Here is a 17,049-nt window from a genome sequence, read left to right as displayed (position 1 = left end):
AAAAGAAGAGAGGATCATTAGGCAAACCTTCCTAATATTAGTTGCACCCCTTTTGACCTCAGAACAGCCTTAATTCGTTGGGCATGGGCTCTACAAGGTGTCAAATGGTTCCCACAGGGATGCTGGCCCATGTTGACTCCAATGCTTCCCATAGTTGTATCAAGTTGGCTGGACACCCTTTGGGTGGTGGACCATTCTTGATAAATACAGGAAACTGTTGAGTGTAAAAAACCCAGCAGCATCTGCAGTACTTGACACAAACCGGTGCAACCTGGACCTACTACCTATAACCGTTCAAAGGCACTTAAATATTTTTGTCTTACCCATTCACCTCTGATGGCACACATACACAATCCATGTCTCAATTGTCTCAAGGCTTAAAAAGTATTCTTTAACCTGTCTCCTCCCCTTCATCTAACACTGATTGAGTGGATTTAAACAAGTGACATCAATAAGGGATCATAGCTTTCACCTAAACCAAATTAGTTTCTCATCATCTCTCCTCCTTCCTTCAGGCTTATTTTTTCCTTTGTGGACTTTATAAGACAGTTGGCAAACACATTCAGTGGCATTACTACAACTGACTGGACTGCGGACCTCAGTTAATCTTCAATCACCCACGTGGGTATATGCTCCTAAAAACTAATGAGGAGATGGCACAGGTGGTATAATGCTCCTAAAAACCAATGTTGGAGATGGGAGAGGCCGACTTGCAGCGCATTGAGCGTCACAAATAGAAACCAATTTCTATTTTAGCCACCTGGCTACACAGACATCCGTGAGCAGTGTGGGTGTAATGATTGAATAACATGTAATGTGTACATTTATTTTGGCAATGCTCGCGTACGTGACGTGAGCGGTGTAGTTAGCATGTCATGGTGTCAGTTTTAAAGCTTTTGAAAACGCTAACATAAGTGCATGTGATAGATGGGAGCAATAAAACAAATATTTAGTTGCAATCTTCACACTTTGCTCCTCTTTCCCATTTAGAGGTGTGAAAAATGAATGTGGTTTTATTGCTTACTTAATTGAAGAATCTATAGCAGTTGAAATCTGGCCATGGAATCAATGATCGAAAAATAGTAAAGTATTTTCAATGTCTGTAAATTACATATTTTCACATTTTGGAAAACATGTACTGGAAATGTCACGTTTTTTACTTTCATTCAACACCTAAGATGCACTGATTTCAAACGTCCAGAAAATGTTTATTTTTGACATCTGGAATATACGAGTCTTCTAACCTTCCATCACACCTGAAATGCATGTGATGTCAACGTCTGGATAATACTTATTTCATTGTAATTTTGCTTACTGAGAGTAGTCTAGATATAGTAGCTGAGATTGCTAAAACTATGGCTGTAGTGAGAAGGGCAAGCTTAGCCCCCACTGGAAGCCAAGAGATGTACTATGGACAGCAGGCTGAAAAAGTGGAGAGAACCAGATTCACTCCCAAGTAGAGCACTGCTGTGTGTGTGTATGTATGTATGTGTGTGTGTGTGTGTGTGTGTGTGTATGTATGTGTGTGTGTGGGTGTGTGTGTGTACCAAGGCTGCACATCCTAGGCACATCCAGATCTCTGGACAAGTTTGCCTGGAAAGGAACCTTAAAATAACAATACTGGAAAACACAAGACAACAATTTCAACTTCATGGTAAAGTGATGGGGGAAGGGCTGGAATTGGGGGTAGAGTAGCAGAAGTGAAGAATGAGACTATGAAAGGATGAAAAAGAAATAGGGGATGATATGAGCTGATGGATGCTAAGAGGGTAGAGAGTGTAAGTACATAGAGAGTGGTTCAGTATCACGTCTACCTAGTCATTCCATTGTGTTCCCCTGAGATCTGGAGAAGGTGAGACAGTCTGACGGAACAAAGGCATTAGACCAGTATACAGGCCACTAACAGCAGGGAGACAATACCCTTTGCAAAGGAAAAAGGAAATGTGGCAAAGGAACTACATTGAAGAAATGCCCAGGTGAAAATTAGTATGGTGGAACAAGGAGAAAAGGGATAGAATAAAGATGAAAGCGGAAGAATGAGGTCATTTAATACTTTGCACTCCTGACCTCACTCGTTCTCATCTTCACTCACTCCTAGGGGTGACGCCGGTTCTGTATGCATTCCAAAGGACCTGAATGTGAAACAGATGATGTTGTGACCTCATTGGATAAACAAGGGTTAACACAACCAACATTGGCAAAAACATCCTCGACAGGTGACATCAACATATTGACATACACAACCTATATCTCATGTGCACTTAACAGAGGCAGTCTGGGTAAACAGCTTTATCATAACCATAGGATGACATAACGATTATTAGGGAAAGGAGATTTTCCAGACCACACAATATGATTAGCAAAAACTCAGGACCCTAGATATAGCCTAGAACTAACTAAAAGTATGAGCCAATAAAGGTAGAATGTCTGTTAACAAGCAGAGAAATATGTTCAATGTTCAACATTATACTGTTCAATGTGTCAGCAGGTGTGGAATATGTCTGTGTTCAGTGGAAAATAATGAAGAAGGAAAATATATTTGAAAATATATACAGTATATTTAAAATAACATAAACTCATCAAAAAAGAAACATCCCTTTTCAGGACCCTGTCTTTCAAAGATAATTTGTAAAAATCCAAATAACTTCACAGATCTTCATTGTAAAGGGTTGTAAACACTGTTTCCCATGCTTGTTCAGTGAACCATAAACAATTAATGAACATGCACCTGTGGAACGGTCGTTAAGACACTAACAGTTTACAGACGTTAGGAAATTAAGGTCACAGTTATGAAAACTTAGGATACTAAAGAGGCCATTCTACTGACTCTGAAAAACACCAAAAGAAAGATGCCCAGGGTCCCTGCTCATCTGTGTGAACGTGCCTTAGGCATGCTGCAAGGAGGCGTGAGGACCGCAGATATGGCCAAGCCAATAAATTGCAATGTCCGTACTGTGAGATGCCTAAGACAGCGAGACAGGGAAACAGGATGGACAGCTGATCGTCCTCGCAGTGGCAGACCACATGTAACAACACCTGCACAGGATCGGTACATCCGAACATCACACCTGCGGGACAGGTACAGGATGGCAACAACAACTGCCCGAGTTACACCAGGAACGCACAATCCCTCCATCAGTGCTCAGACCGTCCGCAATAGGCTGAGAGAGGCTGGACTGAGGGCTTGTAGGCCTGTTGTAAGGCAGGTCCTCACCAGACATCACCGGCAACAACGTCGCCTATGGGCACAAAACCCGCAGCCGTCACTGGACCAGGACAGGATGGCAAAAGTGCTCTTCACTGATGAGTCACGGGTTTTTGTCTCACCAAGGGTGAATGTCGGATTCCGCGGTTTAATCTCGAAGGAATGAGCGTTTACAAACCGAGGCCTGTACTCTGGAGCGGGATCAATTTGGAGGTGGAGGGGTCCGGTCATGGTGGGGGCGGTGTGTCACAGGCATCATCGGACTGAGCTTGTTGTCATTACAGCCAATCTCAACGCTGTGCATTACAGGGAAGACATCCTCCTTCCTCTTGTGGTACCCTTCCTGCAGGCTCATCCTGACATGACACTCCAGCATGACAATGCCACCAGCCATACTGCTCGTTCTGTGCGTGATTTCCTGCAAGGAATGTCAGTGTTCTGCCATGGCCAGCAAAGAGCCTGGATTCTCAATCCCATTGAACACGTTTGGGACCTGTTGGATCGGAGGGTGAGGGCTAGGGCCATTCCCCCCAGAAATGTCCGAGAACTTGCGGGTGCCTTGGTGGAAGAGTGGGGTAACATTTCACAGCAAGAACTGGCAAACCTGCTGTAGTCCATGAGGAGGAGAGGCACTGCAGTACTTAATGCAGCTGGTGCCACACCAGATACTGACTGTTACTTTTGATCTCCCTTGTGTTCAGGGACACATGATTCCATTTCTGTTAGTCACACGTCTGTGAACTTGTTCATTTTATGTCTCCAAGTTGTTGAATCTTGTTATGTTCATTCAAATATTTACACATGTTAAGTTTGCTGAAAATAAACGCAGTTGACAGTGAGAGGACGTTTCTTTTTTTGCTGAGTTTATATAGGGGATTGGAAATGATGCAGACAATTACATTGATAGAAGCCAAAATTTATCTGCAATATTAAAGCTGATCTACCCCCTAATGACATTTTTTTAAAGCAGAAAAACATGATTCATGTTTGACTTGTTCAACGTTATACTGTTCTGTGTGGAATGTGTCTGTGTTTGTTCCTGCATATTTTCCTGCATCACATATAGCCCACGACAACCCTGACGAACATGCCATGTAGTTGGAAAAATCAATACATCGCTCAGTCAGGGCTGGTTGGGAAATACAAGGAATTTAGCCCGGGGGTCAAGGGTCCCCTCTGAGCAGTACCAGATGCTGAGGGAGCAGAAAGGAAGGGATTTGGGAAAGATATGTGCAGCCGCCCATCCAGACCTAATCTTAGTTCTACATCATACTCTGCTCAATCATAGTCACAACAGGAGTGACAGGACACAACAAACTGATTTGGGCCCGGACGGCAGCAACGAGGGATTAAAACAGAAGAAAAGCAGCCTATAACTAAGAGTAGATAACCAAATATGGAGACACAGTCCTGATCTCACTCCGTCCCTTCTCCCTTGCTATGACAGTCTCTCTCTCTTTCACCTGCAGTTGTAATAGCAACCGGGTGTGTCTGTAATTCTGGGTGTGTAAAGTCACATCATCTGCTCTGAAAGAAAGGGACCCATTGACTCGCACTATGTGAACAGGCTGGTATGAGTTCATTGAGCTCTTTTACACACCAATAGCTTCTGTGAATTCATGTGTGTGTGTTCATATGTGAGAGTAATGTGTATGGGCCAGCCTGCAAGTGTGTCAGATTTGTAAGTGATTGGATTGCTGTATCCTGTTCATTCCAGATAAAAACCATATCTAAAGATGGTGTGACACATATTAAGCATACAACACATTTGAATATGAGCCTAACGGCTATCTGTAGAAACACATTGTCAGCATCCAGCACCTTGCTGTTGTTTTACACCATTCACCAATAATGTCAAACCCCCTGTCAAGACTATTTACGCAACTCACTTAAATTTAGCCAGCTTGTCTTGACATGACAGAGTATGGCTGTGTGAAAGTATTTTTGTGTGTCCTTAAATGGCATAGAGCATCCCTGAGGGGCAATGTCCAAACACAACCGCAAAGTAATTAAAAGCAGCTCCAGCATGCCAAATATGCTGTCATGAAATTATAGTAGTATGGGTATTTAGTATGGGTATGGCAATTTATTCCTTCTTTTGTCCTTTTCAGCATCCCTCGCATCTTCCCTCCCCCAGTAATCAGTACACAGGAAAGGGTGATAAGATGTTGACTCACAAAATTCTGGAATGTAGGGAAAGGGGGGGGGGCTCCTTTTCTTTCATATTCTCTTTCCCACTCAGCAGTAATCAACTCTCATAGCTAAAATATAATTTCAGATCATGTATACTGTATATATAAAAAGTATACATTGCTCATTGAGGCAGCAGATAGCCTAGTGGTTAGAGCGTTGGGTCAGTAACCGAAAAGTTGCTAAATCGAATCCCCGAGCAGACAAGGTAAAAATCTGTCGTTCTGCCCCTGAATAAGGCAGTTAACCCACTGTTCCTAGGCCCTCATTGTAAATAAGAATTTGTTCTTAACTGACTTGCCTAGTTAAATAAAGGTTAAATATAAAATAAATGTACATGACGAAGAAAAGGTGGGAGCAATAAATAGAAACGATGTCTGCTTTGGGTATGGTAAATTTACATTTGTCTGGAACAGAATGGACATTCAACAAGCTGGAGGGTGATATGTGCTTGAAATATAAATAGAGCTAAGTATTTACTATAAACACAGAATACTCTTGGGCTGTGCCAGGTATGGCTGTTGTTACAGCATCACCCACACACACATTCCAAAGGCATTTTGACTATGTGGCACAGGCAGGGCCAGTCAAATTATCACACAACAAACATTACAAGTTTTTAGAGTATGAGAAAAGCAGAGAGAGATGGCAGAGGAATTCTGCAACTCTCCCTTCTCAGCCCGTTTGTTTAACAGTCACTGGCTTCCCCAGTCTTTTTGCCTTATATGGTAACAGAGTGGTTGAGAGAGAGAGAGAGACAGCGGGAGCGAGGATGGAGGTGTGGTCTATTGTTTTTGGCGGAAGAGGTGTAGGGTTACACTACTCATGAACCTTTCCAGCATTCCGTCATCTCTTCACCTCATTCCTATGACTAATGTCACGTTCATAAACAAGTGGGAGGTGGGAATTTACTAGTTGTGAAGTCGTAAATACAAGTTGCATGCATTCATGTGCTTTGAACTTGTTGAGAAACGCTGATTGGCTAATGACCAACAAGCTGCATAAACCAACAACTAAAAGTACAGCTATAATGCTTGTAAAGAAATTATAGTGTTCAAAAACCCTATTAATAGATTGCTTTTTATAAATAATGTTTTCTTATTGCATTTATCTGCTGAAAATGCTGTTAACGAGGTAATTTCTTTAGTAGTTGATGTCAGAGGTCAGCATGTGGGAAAAGTGGGAGCTCAGGATGATAGACAAGTTTCCCACTAGTGATTACCAGTTGAAGGGGCGTTAAAGTGGATTTTTCCCAGACATATGTGGTAAATTCTCATTTCCCACTTGGTTACAAACACAGCATAAGTCAGACAAAGAGTAGTTAAAGGCCCAATGCAGCCGTTTTATATCAATAGCAAATAATTTCAGGGTAACAATTAAGTAACTTACTGTAATAGATGTTCATTAGAACTCTCTTTGGAACTCTTTGTTATTAGTCTATTAACTAAATTACTGCATAACCATGTCAGAAACTCCCACCTATTGCAAACCTGCTGATTAGAAGGACCTGTGTAGATTGTATTTTCAACCAGCCACTATCAGGAAATAATGTTGACTGCACTGGTCCTTTAAAGAAGGGGAATCAACAAGTATGCCTGCTTAAGCCTATACCTATCATCAGCACTGTGGTCAAGACACTGAACACAGAGAAAGAAAGGGAGGGGGAAAAGAGAGAACATGAAGGGAGAGGGAGGACTGGTTCAAAATAGATCATTAACAAAGGGACTGCTGAACTACTATTCCAGCCATTTCAACTATGTGATAGAGTCCAAACAGAAATGTCTTTCATTGAGTACAACAGCAGTCTGGATTATAGATCGAYACCATTAGCTACTCCAAKCGTACCTGCTMWCTCACACCTGTTWATGTAATACCTATGGAATTCCTCTTAGAAAATCCCTGGATGTTTATATCCTTTATAACTGGCTACTGAACAGCTCAACACTCAGTCAATTTCTTGGTGGCCGTTATTTGTGTAACAATGATCTAATCCAAGGTTATTAAAACTACAGACGGAACCTGTAAAATGTACTCTGTTTAAGGGTAGCAAATAAGTAGCTTGGAAGCCTGTGCCATGACGATGTCAGCGGTGATTCTGTAATAACACGCTATGATTGTGAGGCACGCAGTGTGGGAATGACCCTGTGTGTTGTCATGTGAGACGGAATGACACCTGGAGATGGGGAGTCAGAGCCAGGTGCCTACCTAGACAGCTTGGTGGTGGGGGTAGAGAGAGGGGTAATTTAGAGGAGTTAAGTGGAGGCTGGGGTGGGGCACGCTTCAGCCTTCCACACCATTACACTGATGAGAGGGGGGTGAAACAAGTAAAGAGAGAGAGAGAAACAGAGCGAAACAGAGACGGACTGATTAAATAGAAACTGAAAATACAGGAGGATGGAAAGACATGAAATGGAAAAGAGGAGAAACTGAATGGGGGATAAATAGGCCGTCATTGTACATAAGAATTTGTTCATAACTGACTTGCCTAGTTAAATAAAAATAAATAATTAAATGAGAAGTTAAAGAATGTGGCAAGGTAGCTTAATAGACAGAAGACTATTCCAGCTCATTAGGGCCATACAGAAGTTTGTCAGTAATGGTAAGAACATCACACCCATTCTACTAGAAAGAAATATGTCAATTAATCTGCGTGACAGAAAACATCCCTGCCTCCCAGGCAAACAAAGATCACACCATCATCCTTAGTCAACATTCCATCACCACTCCCCCAACTAGACTGCCCACATAGTTAACAAGGGAATCACATGGCTGAAATATTACCACAACTGATTAGATGTAAACTTCATAGTTGGCATTCCCCCCAAAATAAAATTATAAAGAATATTATTTTACAGCTAAAGAAGTCATATATAGGTCTAAAGTCCTCCAATATTACTATGAAACCACTTCCTCATGATTTAGTCCTTTACCGCATGTAATAGTAGACCACAAACCAATTCACACTCCAAATATAGAACACCTTTAATATCTTTTATTTATTCTCTTGGTCATATTACATAGTTTATTGAAATAAAATATAAATCGAACCAATATAACCATATTTGTGTTTCCCGATTATCTCACATTTCTCAGTCAAAACCAAGAGACAGACTGAGAAACTCATACACATCCATACAGACACATTCCACTCACATTAGGCATAATGGTGTAAAATGACGGTGCAGCCTACAATGCTTGGGGAAGGCCACACTCGAGTGGACTAAGCAGGAACTGCAAGGAGAGCGACATCACAGCTCATTCACCAATATCACATTTCCTGTGAACGTCCCTCCCCACTTAATACTAAACGACTTGTACAATGCAATAAAGTACAGCAGTGTAGTTGCCCACCCTAAACAATCTATTGTAGTAAACTGGTACACACTGGCTCAGGCTGCTCTACTAGTTTCCACAGGGTGGGGCCATTATATTACAGGTTGATGGAGGGAGGAAACCGCTGCAAGATGGGAGCATTATATGAGTAAAGAGGGGAATTGAAGTTCACACCAGCACACACCCATCACAAGACAATAGACAGACAGAATAATACAAAGCAGAGAGGTTAGGGATGGGTGTGAGCGTGTGCCTGTTTGTCAGGTGGGGTTGTGGTCAGGTGGGGTTGTGGTCAAGTGGGGTTGTGGTCAAGTGGTGGGTGGGTTGTTAGTTGTTTTAAACAGGTTCAACATGGCCATGAAGCACTGAGGACCAGTCTAGGCTCAGACAACAATGGGGTCATTGGATCACAGGGATGTGATTGACATGTTCATTGTCCAACAAGCTTGCTGACAAACGAGTCCAGCGCCTCATCATCTTTGATTCCCACAAACTGGTCGATGACGTCGCCTCCTCGCATGGCGATTACCGTGGGGACCGCCGATACCTGTAGAGAGAAGTAGAGGTCAGTAGCCACAATGACATCAGTCAAAGGCACTGTTCCAGAACAAAATGTATCCTTCCTTCTAGTAATCCCTGATCTGATGGGGTTGCTGTAAACTATGTAGTGGAATCCCTGCTTTCACAAATCCCATCATTTTAGATCAGGAGTTACTTCAAGGAAGGGAGGAAAGAAGGTCACATTTTCTAACTAACATTTGCAATATCAATCAATAATGTCAACAGCTTCCACTTACCCCATATTCAATGGCCAAGTCTGTGTGATCGTCTATGTCGACCTTTGCCATGGCAACTTTGCCTTTCTGTTTGGCGACAGCTTTCTCTAATCTTGGCCCCAGTATCTTGCAGGGACCACACCACCTTCATAGAACAAAACATGGGATTTCTGGTTAGAACTAATAATACTGAATGTATTTGTGAAATTTCAATCAAAAGTCTCCACAAAATATATACACTGCTCAAAAAATAAAGGGACACTTAAACAACACAATGTAACTCCAAGTCAATCACACTTCTGTGAAATTAAACTGTCCACTTAGGAAGCAACACTGATTGACAATAAATTTCACATGCTGTTGTGCAAATGGAATAGACAAAAGGTGGAAATTATAGGCAATTAGCAAGACACCCCAATAAAGGAGTGGTTCTGCAGGTGGTGACCACAGACCACTTCTCAGTTCTATGCTTCCTGGCTGATGTTTTGGTCACTTTTAAATGCTGGCGGTGCTTTCACTCTAGTGGTAGCATGAGACGGAGTCTACAACCCACACAAGTGGCTCAGGTAGTGCAGCTCATCCAGGATGGCACATCAATGCGAGCTGTGGCAAGAAGGTTTGCTGTGTCTGTCAGCGTAGTGTCCAGACATGGAGGCACTACCAGGAGACAGGCCAGTACATCAGGAGACGTGGAGGAGGCCGTAGCAGGGCAACAACCCAGCAGCAGGACCGCTACCCCGCCTTTGTGCAAGGAGGATTAGGAGGAGCACAGCCAGAGCCCTGCAAAATGACCTCCAGCAGGCCACAAATATGCATGTGTCTGCTCAAACGGTCAGAAACAGACTCCATGAGGGTGGTATGAGCTCAGGTACCGAGATGAGATCCTCAGACCCCTTGTGAGACCATATGCTGGTGCGGTTGGCCCTGGGTTCTTTCTAATGCAAGACAATGCTAGACCTCATGTGGCTGGAGTGTGTCAGCAGTTCCTGCAAGAGGAAGGCATTGATGCTATGGACTGGCCCGCCCGTTCCCAGACCTGAATCCAATTGAGCACATCTGGGACAACATGTCTCGCTCCATCCACCAACGCCACGTTGCACCCACGACTGTCCAGGAGTTGGCGGATGCTTTAGTCCAGGTCTGGGAGGAGATCCCTCAGGAGACCATCCGCCACCTCATCAGGAGCATGCCCAGGCGTTGTAGGGAGGTCATACAGGCACGTGGAGGCCACACACTACTGAGCCTCATTTTGACTTGTTTTAAAAGGACATTACATCAAAGTTGGATCAGCCTGTAGTGTGGTTTTCCACTTTAATTTTGAGTGTGACTCCAAATCCAGACCTCCATGGGTTGATAAATTTGATTTCCATTGATAATTTGTGTGATTTTGTAGTCAGCACATTCAACTATGTAAAGAAAAAAAGTATTTAATAAGAATGTTTCATTCATTCAGATCTAGGATGTGTTATTTTAGTGTTCCCTTTATTTTTTTGAGCAGTGTATATATATACACATATCTGTGAATACAGAATAGAACCTGACAATAACATTAAATTGTTTCCTAGCAAGACAATGTCAACAAGTTGGCAAAAACATAAGCAAGTGACTTGCAAAAGTATTCACCCCCCTTGCATTTTTCCTATTTTGTTGCATTACAACCTGTAATTTAAATAGATTTTTATTTGGATTTCATGTAATGGACATACACAAAATAGTCCAAATTGGTGAAGTGAAAAGAAAAAAATTACTTGTTTAAAAAAAAATCKAAAAAAGAAAAAAACGGAAAAGTGGTGGGTTCACATGTATTCACCCCCTTTTCTATGAAGGCACTAAATAAGATCTGGTGCAACCAATTACCTTCAGAAGTCAAATAATTAGTTAAATAAAGTCCACCTGTGTGCAATCTAAGTGTCACATGATCTCACCTGTTCTGAAAGGCCCCAGAGTCTGCAACACCACTAAGCAAGGGGCACAATGAAGACCAAGGAGCTCTCCAAACAAGTCAGGGACAAAGTTGTGGAGAAGTACAGATCAGGGTTGGGTTATAAAAACAATATCAGAAACTTTGAACATCCCACAACGCACAATGAAATACATTATAAAAAAATMGAAAGAATATGGCACTACAACAAACCTGCCAAGAGAGGGCCGCCCACAAACTCACAGACCATTATGTATGTACATATTCTTATTCATTCCTTTACACTTGTGTGTATAAGGTAATTGTTGTGAAATTATTAGATTACTCGTTGAATATTACTGCATTGTCGGAACTAGAAGCACAAGCATTTCGCTACACTTGCATTAACATCTGCATGTGACAAATAAAATTTGATTTGACCAGGCAAGGGCATTAATCAGAGGCGCAACAAAGAGACTAAAGATACGCCTGAAGGAGCTGCAAAGCGCCACAGTGGAGATTGGAGTATCTGTCCATAGGACCACTTTAAGCCGTACACTCCACAGAGCTGGCCTTTACGGAAGAGTGGCCAGAAAACAGCCATTGCTTAAAGAACAAAAAATAAGCAAACACGTTTGGTGTTTGCCAAAAGGCATGCGGGAGACTCCCCAAACATATGGAAGAAGGTACTCTGGTTAGATGAGACTAAAATTGAGCTTTTTGGCCATCAAGGAAAACGCTATGTCTGGCACAAACCCAACACCTCATCACCCCGAGGACACCATCCCCACAGTGAAGCGTGGTGGCAGCACCATGCTGTGGGGATGTTTTTCCATCGGCAGGGACTGGGAAACTGGTCAGAATTGAAGGAATGATGGATGGCGCTAAATACAGGGAAATTCCTGAGGGAAACCTGTTTCAGTCTTCCAGAGATTTGAGACTGGGATGGAGATTCACCTTCCAGCAGGACAATGACCCTAAGCATACTGTTAAAGCATCACTCGAGTGGTTTAAGGAAAACATTTAAATGTCTTGGAATGGCCTAGTCAAAGCCCAGACCTCAATACAATTGAGAATCTGTGGTATGACTTAAAGATAGCTGTACACCAGCGGAACCCATCCAACTTGAAGGAGCCGGAGCAGTTTTGCCTTGAAGAATGGGCAAAAATCCCAGTGGCTAGATGTGCCAAGCTTATAGAGACATACCCCAAGAGACTTGCAGCTGGAATTGCCACAAAAGGTGGCTCTACAAAGTATTGACTTTGGGTGGTTGAATAGTTATGCACGCTCAAGTGGTGTTTTTTTGTCTTATTTCTTGCTTGTTTAACAAAAAATATTTTGCATCTTCAAAGTGATAGGCATGTGTAAATCAAATGATAAACCCATTTTTTTTTTTTATATTCCAGGTTGTAAGGCAAAATAGGAAAAATGCCAAGGGGGGTGAATACTTTCGCAAGCAACTGTGTGTGTGCGCATGCATGTATGTATGTTATTTCAGGCTGTGTGTGTAATTTTCTAGAGCAGGGGTGTCAAACCCATTCCATGGAGGGCCTAGTGTCTGCTGGGGTTTGGTTTTTCCTTTCAATTAAGACAACTAGGTGTGGGGAGTTCCTTACTAAACAGTGACCTTCATTCATCAAGCCCAAGAGAGAAGCGAAAACCCAGAGGCACTTTGCCCTACGTGGAATGAGTTTGACACGTTGTAGAAGAGCATGAACCCAATGTGCCTGTTCTGGCATTGCCCCTTGTTGTGTAACCTCAAATGATCTACCTCCAATGGAAACACCATCAGATGTCAAGCCATGCAGCCAGACACATGCAGTATGGGTAAGGTGTTGATATCACACATGATATGGACTCAGTCACAACTTTCACTGTTATGCTTTAGTCTTACAATAGGATAGCTGTTGAGCATGTTATGCCAACTCAATATAATTGATAAATACATTCACCTGTTGGGTGCATTGTTGAAAAAGCTATGGTCAGGTTTACAAGCATGGTTGCAAAGCATCATTTGAAACCTGCTATAAAAATTGTTTCTTGCTGTCATCTCAGTAGTCTAATTCCAACAGGCAGACAGATGCTTCTCCATGTATTCTCTCTTAGGGGCTTTGCTTTCTCATCAAGAGGGTAGTTTGTAAATGCTGTAAGTGGAGCCTAATATCCCCTCTGGGGGTCCATGAAGCATATTAACTAATCTATTAGCTACTCACTGGGCATGGAAGTCAATAAGCACAGGCAGCTCACTGTTGATGACTCTCTCTGTGAAGTCCTCATGGTCCTGCACATTGAAGGAGACCTCTCTGCGGGAAGTGTGGGGCAGGGAGCGGGGCAGAGTGCGTTTGGGGGAAAGGAGGGATAGAGGGGTAGTGGATGAACGCAGGGAGGTAGAGAAGGAGGAGGTGGAGGCCGGGAGACAGCMWAGGTCTTTTACTGAGAGGGTCCAAATTCTACAGACTAGCAGCCGGTGAGCCATCTGAAAGGAGACATATAGGGGGAAGAGAACAGAAGACTGATCAATAAATGTAATGTCATGGCACCATAATACAAAACTGGTCCACTACTCAGGCAAAGCTACTATGGTTGGACAGTGACATCAGGGGGAGGACACCTATACAAGGCATTAATGTTTACCACCATACAGTAACATGTAGGTGTGTGAGAGATGGCTGGCTTAGTGGCTATGCATAACATAAACAGCAGGGAACTAGATTCAAACAGATTCCTAGCTAGCTAACGTTAGCTAACTTCACTGACAACTGCTGATTGGGGGGGGGAAATAAACCACCACAAATAGAGTTATTTTTCTAGTGGCTTGACCATCCAATAGAACGGTGTCGTGTTTCGCAACCACTTTGTGCGTATTTACGAACTGGGCTTAGCTTTTTCTTCGAATAACCTCCGTGTGACTTTGCCTGCGTCTTCCTTCTCTCTTTCCACGCGCCTGTGTCCTCCCATTATAAAACGCCCACATCCACAAACCGGAGAAAACCGACTGCCATTACGTGCCAATGTCACCCAGAATATCATTGTAGTGACACAGACAAATAACACAAAACACTTACCGTTCTGTGCACTATCGTCCTGTATGAAGTACTTCCGTTTACGGTTCAGATTTTTTTTTTAAACGCTAAGATTATTTGTGGGTCTCATGTTTAAGTTTGGGCGAGTAGCGCCGCCACGAGTTAAAATTCAGAACTACAGTGCGCCAGTGCACTTGAAGGGTTATGAAAGGTTCTCTAGCAAAACAATGGGAAGACCTCGAGATAGAGGTGAGGTGGATTTGCAAATCGTGGATACCCCACCACACGGAATCTGACACAGAAGGAGATATTATTGTCTACCTTTGTCAATTAATCATACATCGCAAAATATTGCGGATACCCATACAAAATTACCCTAAGGAGCTGCTTTCAATCTTTAAGATTTAACAGATGGAATGGCGATACCTAGTCAGTTGCACAACTGAATGCATTCAAACGAAATGTGTCTTCCGCATTTAACGCCTCTGAATCACAGAGGTACTGGCGGATGCCTTAATCGACGTCTACGTCATCGGTGCCCGGGGAGCAGTTGTTGGAGGTTAACTGCCTTTCTCAAGGACAGAACGGTATATTTTTTCCACCTTCACGGCTCAGGGATTCAAACCAACGACCTTTCGGTTACTGCCCCAGCGCTCTAAACCGCCATAGGCTATCTGCCTACAAAGTTCACTGCATTGAGCTCAGGCACCTATAAATTCACCTAAGCGAAATTATCAATATGGGTACCATGCTGGCCCTTTCTCTTCAGAGAGCTATTCATTCATAATTGATGGGGAGACTAAAATGAAAGTGAGAAGTGAGGCTGTCTCGACCACCTTTCATGTCAGATGGCCACCAGATGAAAGGTAGAGAGATGTGGGTGTGAGGTGCAGAGGAGACTGAGACTAGATAAGGAGAGTGGAGAGAGTAGAGTAGACAGCAGACAGACAGACAATGGATTCAGAAATGGGGGCAAGGCATTGCTGCTGCTGCTGATGATGTGGACAGGAGGACCAGACTACTGCATTAACAATGAATGGATATTCAATCAAAGACAGCTCATTCCTGAAGTTGAGAACTGAGAAGGCAGAGAGAATACACCTGACCCTGTGAGTGGCTTTCACGTATTCTTTGTAGACCTGTAGTACTTCTTACCATGAATTAGCTTTTGTACACATACTCATTGCATTGCACTCAATGTTTTCTCTTTGACTGTCCTTTCCTCTCTGTGTTTATTATTCTGTCTTTTCACAGCAGTGGAGGCTGGTGGGAGGAGCTATCGGAGGACAGGCTCATTGTAATGGCTGGAATGGAATTTATAGAACGGAGTCATACCTGTGGTTTCCATATGTTTGATGTGTTTGATACCGTCCCATTTATTCCATTCCAGCCATTACAACGAGCCTGTCCTCCTATAGCTGCTCCCACCAGCCTCCCCTGTTTCACCACTGCTGTATTATGTCACAGTGATTTCTTGGATATGGACAGTTTTCTCTGGATGTAGTGCAATAGCTTTGATGACTTAACTCTGAATAACTCTGTGTCAGTGGAGGCTGTTGAGGGGAGGACGGCTCATAATAATGMCTGGAACGGAGCAAATGGAAACCATGTGTTTGATGTATTTGATACCATTCCACTAATTCCCCTCCAACCATTACCATGACCCCGTCCTCCCCAATTAAGGTGCCACCAACCTCCTGTGCTCTGTGTTAATTCTGTGAATTTGTATCCACTGTCTACTTATAGGGTGCCTCGTTGAACAAGATGTTTATGACCTATCCGGACATTGGTGAAGTGACTTCAGGATAAAAAAAAAAAACGAAGTACATTTAGGAAAAGCCTAACAAGAGGTCTTCCCTGAGCATATCAACCAGAGGTGGTCATCTTACCAAGTGAAATGTTTTACCCCATCCAATACCATTAAACACAGACTCCTATCTACCTCCACCTGTAACAAGGGAAAATGTCCCAGCCTTCCCGACACTGGCAGTTTGAACGTGGGGACAGATCTGATGACTTCTGCAGGCACCTTCAAGAGGGGGAGGAGGAGAGAGGAGCAGATGTAATGCTCCAGAGGACGGGTGAAGAGATGAGACCCTCTATCACCCTCTGCCCCCCACCTTTGTTCCGGAGCATCGGACCGTCGGGGCTGTCGGCCAGCCTACCACCCCACCGACGTCTCCGCTCCATATTCCGCAGATCCAGAGCGGTTCTGCCTGCGAATACACACGCCAGCGAGGTTTCAGGAACACACACCCTCCAAGATTTACTGTCAGGCACCCACATCAACACACTCCCACATCAACTGACTCACAATGACGTAGTGTCAGAGAAGGACGTTCACATAAACACAGACTCAGAGACACAAACACAGCCCAAGAGACTCATGAGTGCACATGGGCTCACTGTATTAGAACCACCAACAGGACCTCTCACAGATACACTCTCATTCATAGTCGGTGCTGAAAGCAGACAGCAGGGCGGACAGCCTTTTTCTCAGGATTCCCCACCCTTAAGGACCCATATCAAAGGCAGGGCAAGATGGGGCAGAGCAGTGTCTCCTCTTAAAATGCGAGATGATCTTGGGACTGGAGAGGGAGGAGTGAAAGAGAAGCAGAAGGT

General features: G+C 43.3%; 1 protein-coding gene across 4 annotated transcripts; it reads right to left on the bottom strand.

The window, feature by feature from the left end:
• Positions 1–8,372: 8,372 nt before the first annotated feature.
• Positions 8,373–14,633, bottom strand: LOC112069608 (thioredoxin, mitochondrial). Of its 4 annotated transcripts, none has more exons than XM_070438613.1 (5): positions 14,470–14,633; positions 13,618–13,880; positions 11,430–11,495; positions 9,526–9,649; positions 8,373–9,275 (listed from the first exon to the last, which is right to left on the bottom strand). In XM_070438613.1, exons 2-5 carry the CDS (start codon positions 13,878–13,880, stop codon positions 9,159–9,161), a joined length of 570 nt encoding a protein of 189 aa, XP_070294714.1. In that variant the 5' UTR covers positions 14,470–14,633; the 3' UTR covers positions 8,373–9,158. The 4 variants fall into 4 exon arrangements, with proteins under 4 accessions (XP_070294714.1, XP_070294713.1, XP_070294715.1 ...); XM_070438612.1 differs by lacking the exon at positions 14,470–14,633 and adding an exon at positions 14,304–14,420; XM_070438614.1 differs by lacking the exon at positions 11,430–11,495 and having other exon boundaries at positions 14,470–14,604.
• Between the last annotated feature and the right edge of the window lie 2,416 nt (positions 14,634–17,049).

This window comes from Salvelinus sp. IW2-2015, unplaced genomic scaffold, assembly GCF_002910315.2.
Source record: "Salvelinus sp. IW2-2015 unplaced genomic scaffold, ASM291031v2 Un_scaffold1058, whole genome shotgun sequence".
NCBI lineage: Eukaryota > Metazoa > Chordata > Actinopteri > Salmoniformes > Salmonidae > Salvelinus > Salvelinus sp. IW2-2015.
The sequence above is the reverse complement of the archived record's forward strand: the minus strand, read 5'-3'. Positions and strand labels throughout refer to the sequence as shown.